The 12,702-nt window shown below is 39.4% G+C and overlaps 1 protein-coding gene across 4 annotated transcripts in view; it reads left to right on the top strand.

Annotated features, from left to right (window-relative positions):
* The window catches only part of MAP3K15 (mitogen-activated protein kinase kinase kinase 15), a 148,423-nt gene that overhangs the window by 70,298 nt on the left and 65,423 nt on the right, over nucleotides 1-12,702 (top strand). For all 4 annotated transcript variants that reach the window (XM_043504584.1, XM_038390782.2, XM_038390829.2 and 1 more), the window contains 4 exons: nucleotides 8,547-8,717; nucleotides 10,418-10,530; nucleotides 11,623-11,782; nucleotides 12,461-12,611. In XM_043504584.1, the coding sequence (XP_043360519.1) occupies nucleotides 8,547-8,717; nucleotides 10,418-10,530; nucleotides 11,623-11,782; nucleotides 12,461-12,611 (595 nt within the window). The remainder of the gene's footprint in view (nucleotides 1-8,546; nucleotides 8,718-10,417; nucleotides 10,531-11,622; nucleotides 11,783-12,460; nucleotides 12,612-12,702) is intronic.

Raw genomic sequence — 12,702 nt, 5'->3', positions numbered from 1 at the left:
AAATAAATTACTCTGTTTGCCATAACCATGTGTTAATCCATTTGCGCCAGGACAACTTTTAACATTTGAAATCTCAGAGCAGCTTTCAAACAGCCCCCATTTGGTAGAAGAATAGCCTGCTCACAGGACTGGATAAAAGACCTGATTCAAAGCCCATTGAAGTCAATGGAAAAACTCCCATTGACTATAGTGGGCTTTGGATCAGGCCCAAATTCATGAAATGGTTGAGTTCTTGCTTACCTTTAACTAATAGCAATTTGGCAAAAAGGAAACATGGACGAGTTATTAAAGTAATCAGTGACAAGTGGTAGTTGAACCATACATTGTATCTCCAATTCAGGAAAGAAAAGCCCATTTGAGCCTTCCTTATTTCATCCACTCTTCCTCTCCTGAAGCAACAAAGATAAATGTTCTGTTTTCTCCCTGTATGGCTCTAGGCTGGTCTTTCCATAGCACTTATCTACAATGGCTACTGCATTTTAAAATTATAATAAGAAAGCTTTTAGCTTGTTTCTGTGGAAAATAGGTCTTGTCTAACAAGCCTGATTTTGTTTTTTGATGAGATTACAAGTTTGGTTGATGATAAAGTAACTGTATTCATGTAATATACTTAGAGTATTGTAAGGCATTTGACTTAGTACAGCACAACATTCTTAAAACTCTCCCAGAATATAGCTGAAATTTTCCATTTTTGGTGCCCACTTCACTGTACCTTTATGTATGTGTGAGAGTTTCAGCAAAAGGGATTCAGGCTTTCTGAGAATGAAGCTTCTCAAAACTGTATCCCCCCAACTCCCTATCTAAAATTTTTGGTGATTTTTTTGAACACCTTTATTGACTTGGGAATTTGATGTAGGAAATTGAAATTGGTCAGAGAGCTAGTCCTGGCGCCAAAAAAATACTTTTCATTGTCTCTGTGAAAATTTATCTAGGTTTGACCAGGTTATGAGCTGCAAAAAGCTGCCATTTGCACATGTACCGTAAAGTTTATTAATTAATCATGTTTATTACGATAGCATCTTAGAGCCAACTAAGAATGGGGTTCCATGTGTTGGGCACTGTACAAACACAGTGTAGTAGACAGCCCTTGCTTACAGTCTAAATAGACAACAGAGACACAGGGTAGACACACAAGCAGAGTGAACAGTGGGATGGCAGTAAATGTCATGTTAGTTCCACAGTTTGTTTATTTATTCATTTATTGTGGGTTTAGTTAGGAGAGGATGAGCTGAAGGGAAGGAAAAGGGGACATTGAAAGGAAGGGGACTGGGGGAAAGGACAGGAAAGGAGGGGGAAAGGGGCATGTGTGGGGTGAATCTAAGGTGAAGAGTGGGGGATGTCTACACTTCTTGAGCTGGAATTGACACCGCCAGCTTGGAGACATACTCATGCTAGCTGTGATCAGATGAGTTCACTAGCTTGATACAGTGTAGCCGCAATAGCGTGAACAGTGGGAGGATCTAACTGCCCAGAGTATGTTCCCATCTGACACAATTAGGCATACTTTGGATGGCTAGCCACTCCCACTGCTCATATTACTGTGGCTACACTTAATCATAGCTACCACAGCTATGTCACATCCGGCTTGACATGTAGACATACCCTGAGAGGGAATTGGGGGCAGAGCATTGGAGCGAGTAGCTATCAGCACAGGGCAGAGTTAGTTAGTTTTTTGTGTGATTCGTTGTTGTTGTTGTTGTTGTTAGTTATTTGTGTGATTTGTTGTTGTTAGTTATTAGTGGTATGATTAGTTATTGTATGATTAGTTATATTAGTGCCATTAAATCTCATGCATCTTTTTGAAGATATTGATGGAGTTAGAGTTCTGTAAAAGATCCATGCAAAATGATCTGCACCTATTCTCATTGACATATGCTGCACTGAGTTACCAGTCTGCTCGAGTATGGTGGTATTATGTTCTTTTGGAAATGATTAGGAAATATATTATGGTAAATAGTTTCCTAGAAATGAACAACTAATTTTCCAACAGCGAGAATGCAAAAAGTACTCTCTTCCTGTTTATAGATTTTTTTTTTGGTCCAATCAAAGAGTAGTCTTTATAAATTACTTCCCTTCAGCAATTTTCAAAATGTATTTGCTACTGATGCTTTGTTTTGGACTTGAAAATATTTTTAGACCAGGTCTATTCATATATATGGTCATCCTAAAAACTTAATTGTTAATTACTTTTTCTACAGCCTGTTTGTGCTATTAACTTTCTGGGTTTTTTATTCCTGTTTTATTGAATTTTGTTAGTATTCACAAGAAAAGTTATACCTAAGATATTGATTCTTGCCTTGCAAAACAGGGTAAAGATTACCGAGAATCTACAATAAAGTGCATCAGGAACAACATGCATTATAAGTAATAACAGAATAACTGATTGTACGAACCTGAGCATACCAAATCTCAGACATTTAATCTAATAATTAATATTTCAGATCAATTATACCACTGTTCTAGTCATAATCAGCAGAAAATCTCATTCATTAATTTCATCTTGTTCTACTTTAGTTAAGTTATTGTTGGCACTATTAATTTCATTTCGTCTTTTCAGTTAGATGGTTGAGCTGTGCTACAAAGAGCTAGAGATTAGGCACTCAGATGGTAGGGAATCATTTCTGGGGGCATGGACTCTCCAAATTATGTGGAGACAGGGCAGAGAATTGTATACACATTTATGACACTATTATAAATAATAGATTATGATAATTCCTCAAGTGTAGGTCCTGTGACAGGATAGTTATCTGTCAGACTGGACTCCACTTTGGAGCATAGAACACATATTATCAAGGACTCTTTTCTTTGCTTCATCTTATTTAATGTAAGGTCAGTGGCTAATAAAATTTCTAACTACTATGATGTAATTAAGGATGATGTATAACTGATGATCTATGAAGCAGATTTAGTCATATTTGCATGTGTTTTCAAATGTAGGTGTTCCTTTGCTTCAACCAGTGATTGATTCTGGGTGAAAAATAGCTGGGATGTACAGCTTGTACTATGTCACTTTGTCTGGGTTGGCACTGGAGTTGCCTGGACCTATTTTATTATGTGACTATGTGGATATGGCTTCACAGCTGACTCAGGATTTCATGACAATCATGGGTCTGTCCCAAGTGATTTCAGGTTCTAGGCATAGAAGTAGGCATGCTCTGGACCTTAGTATAGTTTTGTGTTTGAGGAGGGTGAAGATTATATTTTGTAATACTCCTGGTGTTTGAGGTCAGGGCTCACTTTTAAAGAAGTAATGTCCTCTGCCTCTTTAGGGGTAGTCTGACAAAACAGATTTATGAATCCATTTTGATTTCATATTTCTCTAAGGGAGAATGCCCAGCGTTCAATGGCTGTAAAGTGAATCTGTCCTAGTCTGGTATGATGATACAAGCACATTTTGTCCTCTGCATCAATACAGTGGTTCCTACGCAATCCTCCCATTGTATGTTCTCATGAGTCATCATGTGCCTGCCTCAGATTGAAACTGTTTGAAGAAATTGACCCAAAGTGATTCAGCCATTTCAGAGAAAAAGGTTAGAAAAAACATATGTTCCTTTTACCCGTGTTAAAAAATTCTGTTAAGCCTTTCTTTGAAAAGCTCTAGCATTTCCATGCCTTGGAGCCAGGGACTTGAAATTTGGTAGGGGCCCTTTGTTCAGGAATGTGCCTTTCCCTTCCCCATGAAATTCCACTCACATCTGGCCAATTTATAAGCTTTAGAAAAATCACAGTTTGCACATGCTTAGTGGAGACTTCTTAGGTATTAGCAGCTGAATTTCCCAGAACTCCATCAAGTCTGGGCATGCTATAACTTTGGCTGAGCAGGACTTTCGCTGCCATTGCAGGTCTTTGTGTCTGCAGGCTGTGCTGAGCGTGGGCACCTGAATTGAAACACTGGAGACTGTCTCTCCTGTGCTGTCAATGCAGTGCAGAGGGGGAAAGAGCTGAACCTGCTATGGGGGAGTAGATTGAGCAAGGTTGATAGAAAACTGAGGCTGTCAAAGGAAACTGGCAGACTGGTCTACATGGAAAAGTTACATCAACCCAGTTATGCCACTCAGGGGTGTGAAAAATCCACACCCCAGAGCAACCTCGTTAATCAGACCTAATGCACAGTGTAGCCAGCACTCGGTCGATGGAAGAATTTTTCTCTCAACTGAGCTACCATCTCTTGGGGAGGTGGAATAAAGACAGAAACAGGAGAATGCCTCCTGTCACTGTAGTGAGTATTTACACCGAAGTGCTACAGTGGTGCAGCTGCAGCTGTGCTGCTATAGTTTTTTAAATGTAGACATAGCCTGAACTGGGCTGGAGGAATGACTGGGGCCATGAGCAGGGAGACCAGGACTGGCTGGACAAGGAAACTGGGACTGGGAAATGGGAGGAGGGGGAACTAATATCATATTGCGGAGGGAGGAGAGAATAGGTAAGTAAGGAGACTGGGACTGAGAATCAATGGGGCCGGGGATAAGAGATGAGAGTGGAAGGGAGACCGATCTGATGAGGAGATAAGTGTGGGCGTAGAACTGGGACTGGCTGAGTAAAGAGAATGCAACAGAGAGCTGGAGAGGGGCGGGGACACTGAGATTGGATGAGAAGCCCAGGAAGGGAGACTGGGACAGAAAATTTGGGTGAGGGTTGGGTAGGGAGGGGGTTGCCTAGAGGCTAGGGTAGAACTTTAACTTGCCTGTAATTAGATGCTAAGAGAATGATTAAATGGCACATTAGATTGGCTCTTTGTTGTTTTACTTACTGCAGTAGTTTGTCTGAATATTAATAAAGTCTAAATTTTCACTATCAGCTAGAATTTTAACATTATGGCTGTCCATAGGTGATTTAAAGTTTAGTCACATCAACTAAAAATGATTTAATTAATATTTTGAAGAGGTCCTTACAGACTAAACAGGATAGTCCAAATATTGCTCAACGATGGCTGCATTGATAGCTTGCCCAGCGCCCAAGGGCTACATCTGATTTTTCATAAACAGAGCAGACTGCCTGAAGGCCGAGTTCAGCCTTCGCATAAGGCATAGGGTGGAGATATTACAGCTCCTGCTAGTCAACATTCTGGTGTGTGTGATTTCTTTTTAGCCCCCAATCAGTTCCATCTTGACTCATATTAAAGATAAGGGAGGATGCAATCACTGATTATTAACAATGAACTAGCATACAAAGAGAAGTTATTAGCAAGTGATGGGAATACCATTATGCAAGGGATTCATTAGTAAATAACTAGTTATTATGAGTAATGAAAGCCATAGGAAATTGTTTTCCTTAAAAAGCAATAAGTGTTTTAAGATGTAGTTCTTCTGTAAAAATGGCATCATGGGGGTATGCAGTTTATTATATGTCAGTGATTTGCATCTAACATTTGCAGAATTTCAAGAAAAAATGTTTTTTTCCTGACTAGAGCCCTGCAAGTTCAACCTACAATCTAAGAAAAGGAGTACTTGTGGCACCTTAGAGACTAACAAATTTATTTGAGCATAAGCTTTCGTGAGCTACAGCTCACTTCATCGTATGCATTAATGCATACGAAAGCTTATGCTCAAATAAATTTGTTAGTCTCTAAGGTGCCACAAGTACTCCTTTTCTTTTTGCGAATACAGACTAACACGGCTGCTACTCTGAAACCTACAATCTGAAACTCAAGCGGAGTTCTCATCACCTTATGCATTATCACCAGTATTAAAGGATCTGCAGGCCAAATTATACCCTTATTGACACATATATAACCCTATTAGCCTTCAGTGGGATCAGTACTGTGTTTTTAATGAAAGTGTATGTGGAATACCACTAAATTATCTGCTGTAAATAATTCTAGGCCTATTTCTTGTTGTAGATTTTAATATACTTAGTGATACTTTGGATTGTCCATGTGTATTTTTAAACTGTGCAAATCTGATATGAAGTAATTGAGATGCAATAAATATTGTAATGCTATTTTTTCAGCAATCATTATCAGACCTCATCCTCATTTTAAGACTGCTTTGATACGTATATTGATTATTTTTTATTAGTGCAAGTAAGTGTTCCAGAATGTATTAAGTCACAGTAACCAGAAAGTGCTGCTTTTGAATGCCAGTTACTTTATGAATGGTTGTATTTATATTTATGATGGATTAGACTGACTCATGTTCTCATTACAGTAGTTCAAATTCAATCTGAAGAAACAGTGCATTCTTTTAAAACTCTCTGGTACTTGCTACTGTACAATTTACATCATGCCTCTGGCATCACAGGCAGTAGAAAAAGTAGAGAACTAGTTACAAATCTGTATAGCCATATTACACTTTTATCCTGCACTTCTGTTTTGCTGTAGGCATGTTTTGTGGGCCCTGTTCCATCTGCTGGTTACCCAAGGAACTGGTCAGCTTTACTGGAGATAAAATCCTTTCAGTGGAAAAAATTTATAAAATTACCAGAAGCAGCTCTCTGCCCCTAGCATTGCTGACAAAGTAAACATAGATGTTCTTAAGCATAAGTCTGTTTCTGTATACCTAGATACTAGGGATCAGGAAACCATAAGAAGATCTGAAAATGTGTTGGTAAATAGTTTGAATCCTAGTTATTAGCAAAATGCTGGTAAGTGGATTTTAAGCTCTAAAACCAGGCTTGCTTTTCACTTACAAATGCATTTTTTTCCTGTTCACACTGACATTTTTTTTCTGTTCACACGTGCCTTTTTGATGTAAATAGTGAGAGTGAGTTTTAAATTTACTGAAAACTACAAGGTAAATCTGGGTTTATTTAACCAGGAATTCTGAAATTATGTTAACAAAAATGTTAAGAGTATATAATATTTTACTAGCTTGATTTTTGTGATGACTATGAATGTTACATGTTTTTAAATAGATGCTCATTACAGCTGTTAATTTTTAGATCTTTTACACTTTTTATCTCTTACCTCCACGAATTAATCAAGGAATAAAAGTAGTTCACTTCAGTACTATGTCCCTCAATATCCGTTTCCCCAAAGGTTTCATGTTGATCTCTCTTGTCTTGCTGGACAAAGAGAGACCAACCTGGCTTTCTTGCACAGCCAGTCAATATCAACACAGGACTGGCTGGTGTTGGTCACTTCCGAATTATGGGTCCATGCCTGTAAACACTGTTAGACATAGTACAGTGAGTAGTCCCTTTGACTACCATGGGAATATGACTGTAACCCTGTATTTCAGAGTAGCAGCCGTGTTAGTCTGTATTCGCAAAAAGAAAAGGAGTACTTGTGGCACCTTAGAGACTAACAAATTTATTAGAGCATAAGCTTTCGTGAGCTACAGCTCACTTCATCGGATGCATTTGGTGGAAAAAACAGAGGAGAGATTTATATACACACACACAGAGAACATGAAACAATGGGTTTATCATACACACTGTAAGGAGAAAGAAAAGGAGTACTTGTGGCACCTTAGTTAGTCTCTAAGGTGCCACAAGTACTCCTTTTCTTTTTGCAAATACAGACTAACACGGCTGCTACTCTGAAAACTGTAAGGAGAGTGATCACTTAAGATAAGCCATCACCAACAGCGGGGGGGGGGGGGGGGGGAGGGGGGGGGGAGGAGGAAAACCTTTCATGGTGACAAGCAGGTAGGCTAATTCCAGCAGTTAACAAGAATATCAGAGGAACAGTGGGGGATGGGGTGAGAGGGAGAAATACCATGGGGAAATAGTTTTACTTTGTGTAATGACTCATCCATTCCCAGTCTCTATTCAAGCCTAAGTTAATTGTATCCAGTTTGCAAATTAATTCCAATTCAGCAGTCTCTCGTTGGAGTCTGTTTTTGAAGCTTTTTTGTTGAAGTATAGCCACTCTTAGGTCTGTGATCGAGTGACCAGAGAGATTGAAGTGTTCTCCAACTGGTTTTTGAATGTTATAATTCTTGACGTCTGATTTGTGTCCATTCATTCTTTTACGTAGAGACTGTCCAGTTTGGCCAATGTACATGGCAGAGGGGCATTGCTGGCACATGATGGCATATATCACATTGGTAGATGTGCAGGTGAACGAGCCTCTGATAGTGTGGCTGATGTGATTAGGCCCTATGATGGTATCCCCTGAATAGATATGTGGACAGAGTTGGCAACGGGCTTTGTTGCAAGGATAGGTTCCTGGGTTAGTGGTTCTGTTGTGTGGTGTGTGGTTGCTGGTGAGTATTTGCTTCAGATTGGGGGGCTGTCTGTAAGCAAGGACTGGTCTGTCTCCCAAGATCTGAGAGAGCGATGGTTCGTCCTGTAGCAACTGTTGTGGGGACTGAGCCTTATGTGAAGTGCTGGTTTCCCTTTCACAGCATGCCCAACACCTGTCTATTCATGGATGGAAGAACCAGGGGAGAGATGGAGAATCTTTAATATACCTGAATAATCTGAATTTTATTCAGTTCTTAGATTTAACAAGTAGTTCTCCTATGACAGTAGAGTTTCATTTCTACCAGCCAATACACAATTACATTTCAGTGGAATGATAGCAAAAACTAAATCTACTGTGCATCTCAAACTTGCTGTTTTGGATTTGAACTCATTCGTGTCATTTTCTGCATTGATTTTAGAAGGAACAATACAGGCGACAGAGGGAAGGCATTACAAGTGATGCTTCAAGTCCTGCAGACCTGTGATCACCCTGCTCCAGATATGTTCTGCCTGTGCGGGAGAATCTACAAGGACATATTCCTTGATTCTGATTGTAAAGATACCAGTAGCCGAGACATTGCCATTGAATGGTAACAGAAAAAGCAAACCCATTTAACAGCATTTTCATCTGGCTTTGAAAAAACAGCAGAATTTATCTAAACAAGACTATGCCAAATTATAAGACTAAACTCCAAGGTCTTTACTTCCTCACAGTCCTTATTTAAGCAAACTCCTACTGAAGTAAAATTTGCACTTGGTTTAGTCAGAATTGAGAAAATTTTGAGTAAGGATCTTCATTTTGGCCAACTGTATCTTAGTGTGGTTTTTTTGTTTTTGTTTTGTTTTGTTTTTTTGAGGCAAACGAATTCCTGGTCTCTTACTCTTCTCTGTGTATTGGTATGGGTTGGGAATGCTGCACAAACACTGAATTCAGGGTAAAAGTCACCTCTGTGCAGAGACACCACAGAAGACCTAGCGCTATTTACATCTCACTTAAACCCCACTTTGAGGGTTTAAGTGAGATGCAGGTAGTGTATAGGCCTCATGCTGCTCTTCTGCACAGGGAGGAATTCTATCCTGAGTCCCATGAGGGGGTGCTGAGAAAGGAGATGTCTCATGTTGTTCAATAGCAAGTTGTACAGTGAGTTTAAGGAGCTGCATTGATAAACTCCATAATAAAATCTGCTAATGCAGTCACGGTACACACATGTGTAGAGAGAGATATGTACGCTGCATATTGTAGAGTAATTATTCAAACTTCTGCAATACAGATTAATGGTGTATTTTCTGGATCATTACTGTAAAATACTGTCTTTTTTTTTTTTCAGAAGGGATGTCTCAAGCAAGAGTAATATTACAATGTGCAGGGAATAAAGAACCCCCATGATGTAAATGGGTCTCTCTTGGAATGAAATAAATGCATAAAACCAGTTGGCTCTAGATGATTTAGCCAAATTCATGGGAGTTTTGCTACTAAGGAACGGGATTTGGAGCAAAGAGACATAAAGTAACAGAACATGTGTAACTCACAGCTCTTTATGTAAAATTCTCACTAAGAAAGAACATCTTGCTGCATTTTCCTTGATATTCCTTTATCACCAATTGAATAAAATGACATTCTGTTGCATTAAATGTTAATTTTTTAAAATAACTAACTCAGATTTTCCTTCCTTCAAATCATGCAAAGTGACAGGACACAAAATTATATGCAGATATTTTCCTCTCCTCTCCTCTCTTCTCTGATGACAGGTTAAATCAGTGGCTCTTAACCTTTCCAGATGATTGTACCCCTTTCAGGAGTCTGATTTGTCTTACATACCCCCAAGTTTCACTTCACTTAAAAACTACTTGCTTACAAAATCAGACATAAAAATACAAAAGTGTCACAGCACGCTATTACTGAAAAACTGCTTACTTTCTCATTACTACCATATAATTTAAAATAAATCAATTGGATTATAAATATTGTACTGGCATTTCAATATATAATATATAGAGCAGCATAAACAAGTCATCTGTATGCAACTTTAGTTTGTATTGATTTCGCTAGTGCTTTTTATGTAGCTTGTAAAATTCGGCAACTATCTACATGAGTTGGTGTACCCTCTAGAAGACCTCTGTGTGCCCCTGGTTGAGACACACTGGTGTTGGTACAAAGTAATGAACTTGTTACACGGTCCCTAAAAATACTTTCATCCCAGGGGGCTATGAGCCCCTTTTTTCACAACTGTGCTGTGTTTAATGTTTAAAGCAAAGGAAGACATGAGCTCTAGACCCTTTGTCTCTGCAGGTACCGCAAAGGATTTGAGCTCCAGTCAAGTCTGTATTCTGGAATTAACCTTGCAGTTTTGCTGATTGTGGCAGGGCAGCAGTTTGAAACATCTATGGAACTAAGAAAAATAGGTAAAAAACCAAGAAATTTGTGTTCTCTTTAATAAAGAACAGTTCAATTTTATTTTGCAGAGATGGGTCTGAGGTGTATTCATCATTGCCCCTTGGTCCCTTTATGCCAGCTACACCCACATAAAAGGGGCCACAGAAGAAGCATAAATCTGCCCCAGGGAACAGACCCCAGATAAGAGTAGCCCCTACAATTGCTGCAGAGAAAGCTCTGTGCCACCTCTTCAGGAGCCCTGGGAACAACAGGGGAATTAGAGCACACAGCAGAGGTGGAGGGAGATGGTGTGGACAGGTTTGGACTTGTGGCCCAACTATTCTGAACCACTGCAGTGGTTCAGAACTGCCATTACAACAAAGGTATAAGTTAAGGGGCACTTTGGACCACTACAGACACTTAATCAGGGAGACGACCCCTCCCCCCAGTATCAATGCAGAGATGAATTTGGTTTAGCCCATTACAGAATTAGGAGCCAGTTGCCCAACTCAGATTCTAATTTCCCCAAAGTTCAAGAGCTTGATTAAAACCCATCCCTGATATAGCTAGAGCTATAAAATAAAACTGTTGTATTATAGATTCAGTTGCGTTCTAGAAAGGTAATAGCCAAAAATCAAAGTTCTACATTTGGACTCGGATCCTCAGCTGCATCAGAGCAGTCCTTCCTGCAGCGAAGGAGGTCAGGGGAATGCAAAACTGGCTTTTTAACCACTTTTACACCTCAATCCTGGGACCAGTCTGCACCAGCTCCTGACCTAGGGACAGTTCCAGCAAGTGGGGCTCTCTGGGGCATGAGGTACATCCCCTACACTCGGAGCCAGGAGGGAGGTAGTGTAAGAGCTCCTACAAAGACCCTACACAAAAAAAATCCTTCACTGGCCAGCTGAGCCACATTTAAGGCTGCGTTTTGTCACCACAGCTGTACAAAGTATCCTTAATGGGGTCAAACATCTGGCTCATAATCTCCAGGTAGGAGTAAATACTCCCCATTCTTTTATTAAGAACAATTCCATTTCTGAATGATCATTGTTATAGTGATAGCATAATATGCAAAAATTTCATTTAAAATAGAAGCTTTCTTTCAATGCTAAATTTCCCAGGTGTGCGGCTGAACAGTTTGTTGGGAAGAAAAGGAAGCTTGGAAAAAATGAATAATTATTGGGATGTGGGACAGTTTTTCAGTGTGAGCATGCTGGCCAGTGACATTGGTAAGGCAGTGCAAGCAGCGGAGAAACTGTTTAAACTGAAGCCTCCAGTTTGGTAAGTAGTGTGTGCTTACATTAAATGCACATATTGTCTGGGTCAAAAGTCCTATCTTTTGGGATTTTTATAACTAGACTAGACAAAATACTAGAAAATGTCCAGTAGGGAACGATCCTACACAGACAATTGGATGAACCAGATGACTTAATACATTTCTAAATCTCAAATTTTTGCAACTCTGTAATCTGAATTTGATTCTTTATTGTGGTTTTATTCTGACAGAAAATAAAATTATTCATCAGACTGATAGAGCTGGTTTTAGATTCCCCTGAAATGTGTACGTTAAGGGAAGGAGAATGGTGGAGATGACTCAGTCTGAAGTAGAATTCTCTTCTAAGTATTGATATGTGCAACCAAGTCTGCCCTTGCATCTGATCAGTCCATTGGCATCACTACATAGGGATCCATGTAACCATGTACTTCTCAAATCAGATGTGCATAAAAGCATACTATAGATTCATGTCTAAACTTGATATCAGGCCTATAAATCTGTAAAATCAACACAGTCGTATGCAAATGACAGTATCTTGTAGAATACATTTAATTTTGTTTGAAATTACATGTGAGCTACTAACTTACTGAAAAGCTTGGGGAGGAGAGGTGGATTCTGAGTCATTCAGTCTCCCTTCCTCCCTCCCTCCCCCACCAACCCTTGACTGACTGTATGTGTTCTAGGTACTTGAAGTCATTAGTGCAGAACCTGTTGTTAATTCAGCGATTCAAGAAACTCACCATCGAGCATTCTCCCAGACAAGAGAGACTGAACTTCTGGTTAGATATCATTTTTGAGGCAACGAAAGAAACAACTAATGGACTGAGATTTCCAGTAAGATGCCCAAATAAGTTTTGTAACACATAAATCCTAATTTCACCAGATCTTACTGAATGGCACTAACCAAAATCTAGCATTTTTTCAA

Source organism: Dermochelys coriacea, chromosome 1 (genome assembly GCF_009764565.3).
Source record: "Dermochelys coriacea isolate rDerCor1 chromosome 1, rDerCor1.pri.v4, whole genome shotgun sequence".
Classification (NCBI taxonomy): Eukaryota; Metazoa; Chordata; order Testudines; family Dermochelyidae; genus Dermochelys; species Dermochelys coriacea.
Note: the sequence above shows the minus strand (reverse complement) of the source record. Positions and strands in the feature narration are given on the sequence as shown.